The sequence below is a fragment of the Nipponia nippon genome, unplaced genomic scaffold (genome assembly GCF_047370975.1).
Source record: "Nipponia nippon isolate SJK-2023a ecotype South Korea unplaced genomic scaffold, ASM4737097v1 scaffold_21, whole genome shotgun sequence".
NCBI lineage: Eukaryota > Metazoa > Chordata > Aves > Pelecaniformes > Threskiornithidae > Nipponia > Nipponia nippon.
The window spans coordinates 861,041-876,653 of record NW_028262338.1 but is presented as its reverse complement, the minus strand read 5'-3'; the positions used below and the strand labels follow the sequence as shown (position 1 = coordinate 876,653).

Below are 15,613 nucleotides of genomic sequence, written 5' to 3'. Positions count from 1 at the left end.
ACTTTAGAAAGAGTACGTGTATTGCTGTTTTTTGAGTTTTCGTGCGTGTACTTCTGAATTTGTGCATGTGGAGACTCACTGCATTCTTCAGGATGGAGTAGGCTCTTCAGCAGGTGCTGCATACTCAACTTCTATCCAAGTCTGTGAAGTGTGGGATGAAGGTTTGCTTGGGTCAGCACTGTAAGAAGCTCAGTAGGAGCACTGGGAAAGCTTCAGTAGTCTGTGCTGTCAAGTCAGGAGGCTTTCAGCTGGGCTGTTTACAAGTTGGGAGTTGCTGAGAACAAAACCAAACGTGTGTATGCTTTACAGTAGTAAGAGTATGTGAAGCTTTGTATCTCCACTGCAAGACTTCTAGGGGACTTCATACTGAGAGGAAAATCCTGAGATTTACCTGTTGGATGTAAGGCAGCTTTCTTCTGCTGTAACAGAAGAGGGTTTGGTTAGTGGTGGCCTCCCAATTTGTGGGAAGTAGAAGCTGAAACTCCCAGAGATCATCTATTCAAGAGCTTAAATACTGCCTGTAAATAACAAAAGGCCATTAAGTGACAAGCTTTTTCCATTTCTGCAATCAGCTTGTCTCAATCATTGTCCTTAAATGTTTTGTCTGTCAAAAGCTCCAGATAAGTCTGGTATCTGAGACTCCACTGTGGACTGTTGCTGGTAACCCTTGCAGACTGTGAAGTGAAAAGCTGAATGTGCAGCTGGCCAGGGGACAGCATGGGAGTGTTTCCTGATCACTAGTTTCAGTTGTCCTCGTAATGGTTGTTTGCTGTTTATGTTTTTAGCTTTCTAGACTGAGCTAGCACAGAAAAAAGTTAATGTGTTTGGGCCCATCATGCAAAGCAGGTCAGTGGCTGAGCCAGAAATAGAGCAAAGTTTGACTTCAAAGTCTTACTCTATTTGCACTTCCCACTGAATGTCCACTTCCTGAGCAATTTGCTAATGTGAGATACTAGTGATGATGTGTGGACTCTTTCTGCTCTGGGCTGAAATTTTGCTTCAAATTGAAACTCGGTATAGTTCAGAACTACTCTGAATTACTCAACCTGTTCAGCCAGAGCAATTGACACTCATAATAGCATTTTTTCAGAGGAAAATTTGACTGACATGGGTACTTGAAAGTGAGGATTTCCATTCATGGGCTAGCAGTTCTCTAGGTACAGAAGGCCTTGCGTTTTATTCCATTTAACCACCTATATTCACTGATGTATACATCTGGAGGTGAAACAACCACAGGTTATGGAAGTCTTGCATACTGCAAAAAGGCTACTGCAGGCTTGAGATGATAAACTACATCACTATAGCTGGAGCAACCTGGGAGCTGTTACGATACAGGGGAAAAAAATAAGGCTAATACTGAGAGTTGCTGGATTGAGGCCATTGTATCTCTCTGTGACCTGGAGATAGTGGAGTATATGATACCTTGATAATGTTTGGGAGTTCTTAAGTTTTATTGTCAATGAAGGCAAACCTGATAGACACTATGACTTGATGAGGATTGCTGTGACTTGATAGATCATGGAAGCCTAGAGATGAAACTGATGCATATGCCAAATGTTACCTGGAATTAAGGTGCAATTTTGCTTTCTGGGGTCCTCGCTATTAGTTTTGTGGTGTTGCCATTCTTGTGGTTTCAGGAGACTCACTGATGTGAGCATTATGTTCATGATAGCCAAAGTGCCGCTAGCAGCTTTTTTAGCAATAACATGATTGGTTTTGAAATTAAATGAAATAAACTGTTCCTGTTTTTTAGGAGTTGAATGATCTGGCACGTGATCCTCCAGCACAGTGTTCAGCAGGGCCTGTTGGTGATGACAGTAAGTATGCTACTATCAGGAAACACCTGCAGTCTCTAACTTTTTCCTTTTTCTTCTAAAATGGTATGTCCAGTTCCTTAGCGAGGAGAGCCCATCTGTTTCTTTTGGTTAGAGTACTAGATACTATTCCACATACTAATCTTAAATTTGTTGCCCTTCTGTATCTGTTAATACTTTCCTTGTGTGTCACTGGAGATCTGTGTTACTCCTATCTTATTGATTGGGCAGCTCTACACTGAGGACATCTTAAGTTACACCTTTGGAGTTAACTGTTCTGGCATTCTCATAGGGCATGAAATTAGTAAACTTCAGTAGCTCCATGGCCAAACCACCAAACAGTTGCATACAGCTTTCTGAATTTCTTTGATATCTACACTGTATATGGTGTAGTCACATAGTCCTGTAGAAGTAAAACAATCTACTCATAATACTAGATGCTATTGCAGCAAGGTCAGGGTTAACTATATTTTACACAGGAGTTAGTTAACACTGCATTTTTTAAGAGGGTTACATGTAGTCCTTGGGGATAAAAGGTTAAAATGTGAGTGGAAGGAAAACTAGTTGGTAAATTAAAGCTTGAATCATGAAGTAATGTTAGATTTTTTTTTTTAAGTTTAATAGTTATTGTGGTCAAATGAGTTATAGGAACACTGGAAACATTGCTTGTTCTTTAATCTGTTTTGTGCTATCGTATTATAGAGCACACCAGAGTATAAGAACGGAAAACCAGGTTTGGCTGTTAATTTTTAGGCAGGATTTCATTCAATTTGGAATACTAATTTCTTAATGAACAAAATAGGAATATCTAAATCCTGCTGTCATGACTAACTTGTTGCTTGATTTCGACATAGCTGCTTAGATATGAGATAGGAAGTGCAGGTGGAGCATCCTTAAATCACACAGTACTGTTAGGTTTGAAAACTGTACTCAAATCAGTTGGCCCTGCCAGATTCCATATAAAGGATAGCCTAGGATGATCTTTTTTGGCCTACACATCAGCTGGTTGTCTTTCCTATGCAAGGTTGTTCACCTGGTGTGTGATTTGGAGTTGTTCTGTCCTTTTGAAGCTCGAGGAGCTGTGTTAAAGCAGGAAAAAAAGCAGTTATTGTTTAAAGTCCTACCCTGAATTTTTTGTCTAACATCATTATATAGTAAGAAGATCTACTGTCATCTTGTGCATGTATTTTTGCCTAGGGAGGAGGGCAAGATATATCGTATGACTTAATGGTGTCTATGTGGATGCTTCTCTATCATATAACATATGATAAAATAACATTGTAGGTAATGTTCCCCAGTCTGGTTTGATTAGCTGTGAATAAAGCAACTTAATTGTTGTCCCGTACTCTGTGGTGGTTTTCTGTGAGAGGCCTTTAAACTGCAGTGGTTTTGCAAGCTGTATGGTCTTCTCCGTATTAACTAGGATTTTACACTTTCCGGTGAACAACTTTTTTTTTTATAGCAGCATTAAAGTTTTGGTCATAGCTTAGGTGAGCAAGATCAGTAGGATGAGACGAGAACACTTGTAAATTCACCTTTTGCTTTATAACTTTACTATGGGCTTGCATTAAATGCATTGGCATCTCCCCCTGAGATGAGGGAATGTGTTTACACTCTTTCTTGTAGCAGCTCTGCTGTGTAGAAAAGGCTACATAAGAACACTTGTAAGCTCTGACTGGGATGCCCGTTAAACAGCGTGCATTGAACTTGCTGTGCAAGTGGTCTCTGACAAGTGTGCTGTTCAGCAAAGCATTCAGGCTCATGAGAGTAGGGGATACTTAAGTAGGGAAACCCTTCATCTATGCGCTAAGAACTCTAGGCTTAGGTATCCTTTCTAAAAGGAAAAAATTAGCTGCCAAGATCTTTCTGAATCATTTCTGAGCTATTCAGAAGTGCTGAAGTGTATGGAAACTTACACATTCCTATAGAAATCTAGGACTAGATTTAAAAAAAAAAAACAAAACAAAAAAAAACATTTGAAACCTGAGAAAGAGAATACTGAAATTAGTGGAGATGTTACTGTTCAGCAGTGTTTTCAAAGAAGTGAAAGCTGCATTTGGTTTTGAGGGTTTTTAGCAGTAGCATCAAGCTGCTTCTAGTTACTCCACAACTTATTTCTGCTTACAAAATAGTATTTTAAAGAAGCTTTAGTTTCATGGAAGAGAAATTACTAAGATGTAGAGCCAGTCTAAGGCTTTTCTTCCCTTAAATTAGCAAGTGTGATTTGTGCCACGATAAACTACTGCATAGTTTCCAAAGACTGTTAATGGTGATGGAGATTGTCTGGTGGAGGAGGTGGTAGCTTAAGTTGGTGAACGCTTACAATGGAAAGTTACTACTGAATACAGAAAGCTTTCAAGTAATACTCAATTTTTCTGCCCGTGCCACCTTTCTGGAAGACATCTTGATGAAGGACTTTTGCTATGGAGTGCAACACTTTGGGTATATGTAAGTGGATAGCAGTGGCAGCAACAGAAAGATGCCTTCTCCGAGATCCCTGTGTTCTAGGTCTGCCCCGGTCACCTTGTCAGTGACATTTCTTGGAGTTCAGGACATGCTGTGCTCGCAAAGTGGTATCTTGTGGCTAGTCCAGCCGATGTAAACTGTTTGCAGTTACAAGCTTCTTGTCCCTGTAGTTCATAAGATTTGGAAAGCAAAGAGCTGTTTCTGCCTTGTTAACTGTAGCGACAGGATTTTCTTTCTCCTGGTAATGTAGTTTGAGCCCTCTTCCACCCACCTCTGGGCTTTGTTTTGGAAATATGCTTGGGACTGGATTAGGCCAATATACTTCCACAGTGTTATGCAGTGGCTTAGTTCACTTCCAGACATGTACCTGTGCTTAGCTACTGGAAGTCAGCAACCCCCTTACTTTGTAAATAACTCTTTAAATGTCAGATTTCAAAGCAAAGAATCAGTTGAAATAAGCTCTGCATGACAAATCCATCTTTTAGTTCATCAGACTTGTCCTGGATGTTGTAAGAATTTAAAGCTTAGGTTAAAGAAGCACTTTCCTTGAGTCTAGGGTGGGAGTTGAGGAGAAAAAAAACAAAACAAAAAACAACCCCCCCCCCCCAAAAAAAACCCAAAAACAACCAACCAAACTACCCTTCTATCTTGTAAAATGTTAGGTTTGCTGTGACAGTATTTTTCTTTATATTTTCTGTAGTTTCTTCTGGGGTTTAAGACAATAGTTGGTTATATCAGCTTATCTTTTCAGTGTGCAGAGGTATGCAGGTTAATGTCCAGTGCTGTTTGTGTGCTCCAGTGCAGTCACAGTGCATCTTACCTGCATCTGCTGATGCCTGTGAAATTCCTGGTGGTTTTTCTGCGATTAGCCGCACTCTTCACTGCTGGGTTTCTGCCACCCCCTTTGTCCTCTTGTTCTAGGTTTCTCGCTGTCCTGCTACAGGTGGTATGGACTTGTTGTGAAGCTGTCTGAATCTTTTAAAATGGGTGAATGCTACATATGAACACATGAGCCGGTGTCTTGATTTCCTGACTCTACACTCCATGTAGAGTTTCTCAAAAGGCTAGCTGTGTTACCAGCTGTAATACCCTTTGTAACAAACTTGCTGCTCTAACCAAACACTCTTCTCACCTCCCCTTGCCTTGGCAGGGCTGTTCCCACTCTGCTTTTTTTTCCCTTCCTTGTATGAGATCATTCCCAGTTGTAATGCCTGTACCATGTGTAATTAAAAACTGCTCATGCTAGATTAGAACAAGTAGTGCCACTCTGGGCTAAAATTACTTTTGGCACAGGTAGTCTTGAAAGCTGTAGATACCAGTTGCAAGTTAAGTACGTAGCTGCAGGTGGCTTCAACTTTTGTGTCTTGAAGACTTACCTTGCAATGACTGGAGTCTTCTGTATAGCTCTCCAGTTCTGAAGATGCGATAGAGCAAACATCCATGCAAAGAGAAACTTCTGTTTCACAAATAATTTAAGGTCATGCTCTTTTGCACAAGCTAGTGTTAGAGCTTTTGGAGAACACACGAATGCTGAGAACTTCCTAACGTGCCTCATACAGATTAACAGCTTCGATTGTTTTCCTTATGTTCTGCAGCATAAAGACATTCTTCATGAATCTTCTATATTACCAGATTAAGATGTTCTCTTGGACAGATGCATACGAGTGAGACTTAATTTTTGTCCGTTTAACCTAAAGTGTGTACTAGCACATCCTGGTCCCAGGTATTGAGCAGACTGTCATTCTTGCATTCTCTTAAGACTTGTATTGCTTTCTGCTGCTTTAATGAAATCTTGAGGCCTCTGTGGAGACGAAGCTTAAACATTCAGCCAAGGTAAAGCTGGCCTAGGTTACCTCTTCACATACGGTGTATACAAAGCTTAGGTTTACCCTCCATTTAACTTAAGGATCTGTGTAGGAGAGATCCTACCTAAGAAAGGTATGAGTTCATGTTTTACCTTTGCTGTAGCTTGCTCTAAGAGGGCAGTGCAGTCATTGGAAACTGGGCTTTGATTCCGGTGCTTTATTGGAACCAACAAAGTTGAACTCAGAAATTTGTTGGGTCTGAAAGAGTGACCATAACTGTCTGGATTTTTATTGTAAAGGGATTTTTTGCAGGGCACAACATGTGTGTGGTATCACAGCAATCCCAAAGTGTAGACCAAGTGAATGTGGAGTGTTGAGTACTTCGCTCTGTCTCTGTTTAGTTCTTTGGCTTGCTTCCCTGCAGCCTTTCAGAAGGCTTTGTTTTTAAAATAGACTTTTCTGTGCTGCTTTGTCTGGAAGTAAGTAGTTCATTACTTGAGCTTCTCCAAACTGAAGTAAATTTTTCTCTTTTTCAGTGTTCCATTGGCAAGCTACAATAATGGGACCAGTAAGTATGAGAGAATTGATGTTCATAGCTTTTTATGACCAGCCTTCTCGTAATAACTCCTCAAACTGCAATGATTCTTTTTCATTAACAGAATGACAGTCCCTATCAAGGTGGAGTTTTTTTCTTGACAATTCACTTCCCAACAGATTATCCCTTCAAACCACCTAAGGTGAGTGGCTTGTACCATAAATCTGTTCATTACCATATGGTGTAATGTACATTTGTGATCCTACACTGAAATTTTCCTTCTTCTGCAGGTTGCATTTACAACAAGAATCTATCATCCAAATATTAACAGTAATGGCAGCATTTGTCTTGATATTCTACGATCACAGTGGTCCCCAGCACTAACTATTTCAAAAGGTACCTCCAATGCTCATTTAATTTTACTCTGCTGAAATGAATTACTGATTTGGATTTACAATGTAAAAACTGCTGCATTCCTGCTGTCAACCATTTCTGTGGTCACTACTTCAGTCTTGTGACTCTACATTTACCTTGCAGCCAATTCATGAGCGCAGGATGCTCTGGACATGCAATTTCCCTGTGACCATAGGGAGACTGTTCAACTTTACCAGTGGATCAGATAAGTCTTACTACACTAAGTACATAGTCTTGCCACCTCATCTCAGAGTCTAAACACTTTAACTAAATTAAAAAAAAAATTAAACCTAGTACATGATAATGGAAGACTTCAATGTTCAAAATGCACACCAAGTAAAATATGTAGGGGAACAGCTGTGGCCTTCAAAAAATGTTGAACCTGCTTTGATTTTGTTATCTTTAAAAAAAGTCTCTTTTTCCAGGGAACATCAGAAGTGCGTGTTGGTCGGTTTTTTAATAAAACTTTCAATGACATGGACTACTGAAACATGTTTTAAAACTCGGCAAGCTTGCACTGTCTTAATTTTTTTTTTTTATCTAAAAACATCTTGGTCCCTGTGAAACGTGTTAGCTTGTGGGGCACTGGAATATGTCCTTTGCCTGGTAGAGCAGCGTTCATATTAATTAATGCAAATAGGAGGTTTTAAACACCTTGAAAGAAGACCCAGGATTTAATTTTACTGCTGTTTCTGGCTATTGAAAGTGTAGATCTACAGCTTGTAGATCTAGCCATGTCAATTGAGAGTATTTTTGGTCTCTTCTATGCATGGACCATGTCCTGACCATTCCGTTTTTGTAGCTTCACACTGTTTTTGTAATTAAATGCTGCAGATATCACATTTAAGTACAGTAATCTTTACAATGTATCCCAGCTCCATGAGGCTATTCTGTTGCCTGTAATTCTTCCCTCCAACTACATGTGATGTTCCCAGACACTTTCTTTTTGGTTCAGAGAGGTGACTCCTAGTACTCCTTCCTTGCACATCATAACTGTCTCCCTTTTACTGAACTCACAAAAGTTCCTACCTTTTCTGTCCAGCTGAAGGCTTCTGCATTTGTAGAAACAGTTGGAAAGGCAAAACACTATCTTGACTTACCTCTTGACAGAAGTGAATCTGCTAGTGCACGAAGCTGAAAGTCTTCACTGTGAGTTGAAAGAACTGAAGGAATGGTGTCAGTCAAGGGAAAGTGATTGTCAGGTTGACACAGCTTTCCTTACAAGTGCTTTCAGTCAAGTACTGGCTACTGTTGGAAGCATTAAGTCAGTTATTCAGTACTGACTGTTATTCAGTACTAAGTACTGACATCTATTATGTTTTGATTAAATTGCTATGTAACTGGTTAGACTACTGCAGTTGGAGGATGTGTAGTGTGGCATGGTATCTTACTTTCATTTGATTTACAGTCCTAAAATGACTGTGTGGCATGTTTAAAAGTACTGGAGGATAGACTGGAATTAGGACAGTTGGAAAAAGACAGAGCAAGAATTTAAGAGGCTAGTTAAGGGCATCAGTGGATTGCCTGTTAATGTCTGTCAGCTTTAATCACTCACAGAATATATCTTAACATTAATATTGCAACCCAAATACAGTTGCAGTGTGCTCTTAACATCTCCATCTCCTCTTCTCTGCCTTGAACTCTTTTTTTTTTATCCTCTTCAAACTGCATCCTTGTGGCTTAGCTAGAGTAAGCCATGGGATCAGTGTGGCCATTTTGTGTTACTTAGCCCCTTTTATCACCCTATCTCCCTCTTAAAGTATGCTCCCTGAGGTTAGGTGTCTTTATATTGCTGATTGCTTTTCACTCATTGCAGAAGTGTTCATATGGATGCACAAACTCTCCTTTGTATAGCACAAAACACATACAGATGTAACCAGTGAGAAAACAATCTTGCCTGAGTTCCCTTGGTGTTCATTTAATGAAGGAATTAAAGGCATCAAAAGAAATTCTTATGGGTGGCTTCATAAGAATTCAGAATACTTCCCTCAGAAATAACAGGGATGTCTTGTCAGAAAGCAGGCCTCAACTTAGTAAGTGGCAAGAGAGGATACTTAAAAGAAGCATTCCTGTCTTGAACTAGTATAAATAAATTCCACAAAGGCAACTTCAGTCATTTAGGGTGGGAATCTCGTTTTCAGTCGATTTAGAACTGTGTCTTTGTAGACTTTGAGGCTATTTCAGCTCTCTAGTAACTCTTTGATTAGCCTTATCAAAGAATAAAGTGTTGCTAGTAGGAAAAACTGTTGGGTTAGGTAATTAAAAGTTAATAACAAGACTTCAGTTATTCAGCATGAAGCTTACATCCCTTACAAAACAGCAATTTAGTATTTGTAGTGTAGATTTCTTAGAGTATTTCCTAAATTGTGCCACCCTTTAAAAGGGGATGCTATTGGGAGCAAACGGTTTGAATTTAAAATCTGTAAGCAGATAAGTAGAACACAGCTATAAAAAAAGTTTACTCTCTCTACTGATAGGGAAATCAGGAAGATTAGAAACAGTTCTTCTGGGAAACTGCTTATGATACACAGCTTCTTACTCCTGAGGAATCTGGTAGGCAACACTGTCAGCAGCTCACATGGGCTAGATGTTATGTTGCAATTAATGTGTAGCACATGAACATGTTTTTCATCCTGACCTGCAATGGGAAAGGTGAAGGGGTATGCAGTGACTTCCTTTTAATCTATAGTGCCACTTCTTTGGTGGAAAGACTGTGAAAAATCATGTCAGTGCTACTTAATCATCCCAGTTAAGTGGTAAAGGTAGGGGTCTTGGCTCCTTGCGCTCTGGAGGATGGTAGGCTGCTCCAGGTGGCACTTGGAGTATCTGGCTTGGGAGCCTGCCCTTTTTGCCGGGTAAGATAGCGAAGGCCTGAGTGTGGGGGCTATTGGAGCAGTTTTCTTTGAGACTGCTAAATAAATAAGGAAGTTTCTTTCCCTCTGTAAGCAATCTGATAAAGTGATCTTGACTACCATAGTAGGGGTGACTAGCATCTTGGGTTTTTGGTCTGTCTTTCTAAATGTTTGTCCCTCCTAGACTTCTTAAAACAAATTCTGAAGAATTGGGAGAACAACACTGAGTGTCTCAGTAGAACAGCTAACTTGCTTGTATTAGTAATTCTGAAGTAAGTGTTCCTTAAAGAATATATATTGTAGAATAAATCATCTTAAAATACAGTCTTAAACACACCTTGGTGGTTGTTTTAAACTCCAAAGCTTAAGCAGAATGTGTAGGCTTAAATTAAAAATGTTATATCATGGTCTGCATAAATAAGAATCCCTGTTGCCTTAAACAGGAGAATAAAGTGTTTTAACATGGTTATAACTGTTCTCAGCCATTTTTGGGGAAAATCCCACTTTCTCTTGAGTATGGCAAGTGGATGTTCAAGAGTTAATACTAAACTGAAATACTTCTTCAGTAAAGGTCAGGCTAACTTGCTCTGTTCCCTCCCACTTCTTCCCACTGTGTTTTATAACTAATGAACCATGGAGCTTATATTAAGTGTGGTGGAAGACCCTTCCTGGTGAATGGCAGTGAGTAACTTAAGTCTCATTCACTCAAGAGTTTAGCTCACACTGTTCGAACTCTTCCATGCCCAGTGCAGTGTGAATTTTCTGTGGTGCTGCTCTGACAGGTGTTCAGGAGTCATTTTACTAAGACTTACTGGGTGGGAATTCCCAAGCACCCAGTAACCTAAATGAACTTGATCTTCACAGTGCAGTTTTCAGAATCGAGAAATATGGTTTCTGATCATCCTCTTGGCTTTTAATTTGCCTGTTGTGGTGGTTACCCACATGACTGATGGGGGGGCATGACTTTGTCACATGACATGTGTCAGTCTCTCCATATGTGCTGAGCTAGGCTTGCACTGGGAAACTTTCAGTCTAGCACTTCCAACTCTTTTGTAACTTTAATGTAGCTACTTGTGTAACTTCCCAGATGTTGCCCTTGCTGCAAAGAAGGCTGCGGTAGGAGGAGTGTTGCCAGCAGGTCAAGGGAGATGGTCCTTCCCCTCTGCTCAGCCCTGGTGAAGCCACAGTTGGAGCAGTGTGTCCAGTGCTGGGCTCTCAGAGCAAGAGAGACATGGACATGCTGGAGAGAGTCCAGTGAAGGGTCATTAACATGATGAAGGGACTGGAGCATCTCCCATTATGAAGACAGGCTGAGAGAGCTGGGACTGCTCAGCCTGGAGAAGAGGAAGCTCAGGGGAATCTTACCAATGTATATAAATACTTCAAGGGTGGGTGCGGGGATCACAGAGCCAGGCTCTTCTCAGTGGTACCCAGTGACAGGACAAGAGGCAGTGGGCACAAACTGAAACACAGGAAGGTCCCTCTGAACATCAGAAAGCACTTTTTTTTTTTTTAAACTGTGAGGATGCTGAGCACTGGCACAGGTTGCCTTAGGAGGTTGTATAGTTGTCCCACATTGGAGATATTCAAAAGCCATCTGGATGTAGTCTTGGGCAACCTGTTCTAGGTGGCCCTGCTTGAGCAGGGGGGTTGGATGAGATGGTCTCCAGAGATCCCTGCCAACCTCAACCAGTCTGTGACACACTGGGCAAAACTTAACTTTTCTTCTCTTGTCACCAGAAATTGTTGAACTGACTTAGCAGGAATTAAAAGTTGTTTTAAAGTAAGAAGTTTAAACTGCTCAGATTTAAAGGTATGCTACTTGTGAGACTAGGTAAGATTGCTGGAAGAGTTTGAAATGAGACTGCGGTTAAGGAATAGGATTTAACTCAAGCAGAGTCCAGAGTTCCTTTAATTTACTCAGATGCTTCTTGCCCGTTCACAGTCAGAGCCAGTCATTTGATAGTTAACTCTTGAACTTGTTGGACCAGTAGTGTTTTCAGTTGTGTTTTATGCTTAATGCTTGTCAGTGCTAATGAAACTTTGACAACTGTATGCCTCAAAAGTTTCAAAAGTCTGAGGCCTGGAACTCAAACATAGTGATTGTATAGATGAATACTCTTTCCAGGAGTCAGCTTTCTTCCTATTTTGGAGGAATAGTGATCTAAGGAGTAGTGGACCTTGATGTGGAAGCTTTTGGCTGTCAGACTGATGATTAGCAAAGGAGGAGCCCTAGCTGGTGTGAGAGGTAGGACAGCTGGATAAAGCCTCCAAAATTGAATTAAGAATTCCTCAGCAGCAGTATGTGTCCAAAGCTCAAACTTATGCTAGCAGAGATGTTTCATAATTCCCAGAGTACTGTGCTGAATGAAACCTGAGTTGACAAACTTTGTTACTTTCATACTCATTTTCATATTTGGAAACTTGGCTGGATGAGCTGGATCAAAAAGCACAGCACTGTCTGTCAGAACCTGTGGCCTGGTCTCCAGGAGGATGACAAATTGCTTTCCATAGAAAAAACTTACTGATATAATATTTGTCGTTCAGCTGGGGCAGAGCAGGCAGGATGGGGTGCTTCCATTACTGTGAACTTGTGATACTGCTGTGGTGTGCAAGAATTGATACTAACCTGTTTTATCAGACTGTTCCATGTCAGTGCACAAGCTTTTTGATTATATGGTGATTTTGAGACTACTGTGTGACTTCAGCTAGGACAGATAGCTGAGTGAGTATCATCCTGCTGTCCAGGCAATCTGGCATACAACGTAACTGGCTCATCACCTTCTTGGTACTTTAACAAAAATTTTGTTGGTGCAGTCTTATGCTTGCTTAGAAGCTTGGGAGAAGACTGGCTTGGGGTCTGCTGAGGCCTTTTGACCCATGCAGGAGTTGAGCCTACAGGAATAACTTTTTTTTTAAAGGCAACTTATCTTTTCCCCTCATTCTGCTGATTAAGTGATGTGCTCTTTGCCTTTAAGATAAATGTTAAGATAGCAGAGGCCTTCAAGGAGAGAGCTAAGGGTTTCACTCATGATCTGTTTTTGACCTATGCACCTTGGTGCCCAAGAAAACCCTTTACTCCTAGATGAACTCTAGATTGGCTCTCTTCAGAGAGTAGTAACTGCACCAAACAGCTGTTGAATCAGAACACAACCAGTTAAGATGTTTGTTTCTGGGTAACTCATTACCTTGGAAGAACTGATGCTTGCTTTTTATCTCCCTGTTGTGATTCATGTGGAGATTCCATTGCTCCTCAGTCACTTCTCCTTATCCTGAAGTGTCCCATAGATGAGTGCTTTACTGAAGCAAGTTTTGTTTGCAAATCCAGCTAGACTTAAATAGCAGTATCTATAGTGACTAGTACCCTGTATTAAGGGGACAGCTGGAAGTGATGGATACTAGACCTGTTCAGGCTTTGCAAATGAAGTGAATGATTTTGAATTTGGAAGATGACTTCTGCATTGAGAAAGTGAAGATAATCATCAGCTCCTTCAGGCAATCTTTTGGAAGCCTGCGCCTTACAGGTCATGTCTCGGGCTTCTGCAGCAAAAGTATCTACACTTCCTGATTAACTGGGATTACTGTCTCAGTACAGGGTGATAGGGCAGATCTAATACCTTTTAGGCTGGATATTAGAAAAAACTTCTTCACTGAAAGGGTAGTCAGGCATTGGAACAGGCTGCCCAGGGAAGTGGTTGAGTCTCCATCCCTGGAGGTATTTAAAAGAAGGGTAAATGTGGTGCTCGAGGACGTGGTTTTGTGGTGGACTTGGCAGTGATAGGTTAACGGTTGGACTCGATGATCTTAAGGGTCTTTTCCAACCTTAACGATTCTATGATTCTAGTGCTGGTATCTGAAGAAACCAGAGGGTGTAGCTTTTGGGTCTTACGTCATCCTCTAACAAGGCTTAAATAGAGTTTTTCAGTGATGACCTGGACTGTCAAACTGCTGTAGAAGTCAACTTAGCCCAATTGACTTGAACATCAACACAATGTGTGCAAAGGAGTGTTAAACACTGTGGCTCGTACAAAGCTGCTTCTGGCTCCTAAAGACCACTTCCAGCTGCAGCTACGTGCTCTGGACATACAAGGGTGTGTCATAGCCGCATGATGCGCTTGGTTATAAAGTCATTCCTCACATCAACAGAAGCTAATTGCCATGTATAAATTGCTAGGCACCTTTGACTTCCTTCCCCTGTTGACACTCTAGGGAGGATGTCCATCTTTTGGCTGTGGAGCTTATTCCCTCCACCTGGAGCTAAGGGCTTCTGGCTTTTAAGAGTCTATTTACCTCCTGAGTTCCAGGAGCTTTGATGTGCCTCTTAGATTTGTACAGGCAGATAGATGTTCCAGTAGACAGATGGTGGTTTAAATTGTTTTCCCTATTGCTTGTTTGGCTAGTGCTGGAAGGATCTGTGGAGAGCTGACTTCATGAATTGTCCTGACGAATGACTGAGCTGCTTCACAGCAGAAGAAACTCAGCCATGGAGTTTACATATTGAATTTGCATCTACCCACACTTTCAGTCAGGTGTGGTAGAACCAGGAAGATGAAGTTGCTCATCAGAAATGGCAGACTACTCTTAGTGATATAAGAGCACAGAAGCCTGAGAAGATGAGGTTGATCTTGCAGCAATAAGCTGTAGCTAAACTTGTTGACAAGCTGTAAATCGCATGATTGTCTGCACAGAGGAGCTGCCTTAAAGAGTGTCGTTTCATTTTGGAGCGTTATGTACTCTGTAAAGGGAAGTCTCCCAGTGGAAACTGGGATCAGAGTTGTGCTGTGTCATGCTAGTAGACCTCATTTTGCCTCAAAGAGCATGTTGCTGGAGCATTCTTAAGTGATGATTCTGCTTGATGAGAGTGCATTTGTATCACTGCTCTATGGGGAAGTTAAGCCCATTACTTTTTTAGAAACACTGTTAGCAGTCTTTCTGCTTGATTAGTTTGGTGTTCTCAGTGCCTTCGTCATTGTGAAGTACTTGGTCCATGCTAGTCCACAGCAGTAGGAAGCCCACTAAAGGACAAGTTGTTTTTGTTTTCTGCAGTAGATAGATGGGGATCACAGTTGAAGTATTGGAGTTAAATAGGCTCCATGGTTGGTGAAATAAAACAAAGCTGAAGCAAACCAATTTTTGAATGAAAGGGAGCTTTAAACTGACAGTGTTTTAAGTTGCCTAATGTTTTGCTACAGACTGGGCAGCTTTGACACTTCAGAATGAAGAGATGAGATCTTTTAATTGTCTTCTGCTGATCTTGTAGTCATTTGACTAGTAAATGTCAAAGCTTTGCTATGAAATTCATTGCAATAATACCTTATTGCAGAAGAAGGTGGTCTGGTGATTCCCTTCCACAGTGTTGGTCCAGTTAGTTACTCTGATGCATCAAAGAACTCCTGTATCTAACTAATGTTTTTAAGGATTACTTCCTCTTTTCTCTTGTACTTGGCTCCTTAAACTTTGAGAAGGTACCTTTTTCCAAGGTGTTTTTTTTTTGTAGTGGTCTGGAGGCTGCTTACATGAGTTGGTATAAAACATGCAAGTAGATGCAGTGTTCTGGTGGAAAACCTCAATAGAAACTTCCTGAATTTATTTTGGACAAATAGCTGGGTTCAGCAGGCTATTACAGTTAAACCAGTTTAGATAATTCTCAGTTAAAAATGTTTTGCTGAGGTTATACAGATAAAAAGGGAAAGATGTGAAGTTACCAGCAAGAGCAAGCATAATGGA

General features: G+C 40.8%; 1 protein-coding gene across 7 annotated transcripts in view; it reads left to right on the top strand.

The window, feature by feature from the left end:
- Positions 1-15,613, top strand: part of UBE2D2 (ubiquitin conjugating enzyme E2 D2) — a 35,682-nt gene that overhangs the window by 9,806 nt on the left and 10,263 nt on the right. For 5 of the 7 annotated variants that reach the window (XM_087760214.1, XM_087760219.1, XM_087760213.1 and 2 more), the window contains 4 exons: positions 1,754-1,817; positions 6,622-6,653; positions 6,745-6,822; positions 6,911-7,016. In XM_087760214.1, the coding sequence (XP_087616340.1) occupies positions 1,754-1,817; positions 6,622-6,653; positions 6,745-6,822; positions 6,911-7,016 (280 nt within the window). Of the gene's footprint in view, positions 1-1,753; positions 1,818-5,875; positions 5,945-6,621; positions 6,654-6,744; positions 6,823-6,910; positions 7,017-15,613 lie in introns of all 7 variants that reach the window. The other 2 variants (XM_087760216.1, XM_087760215.1) reach the window with 1 other exon arrangement.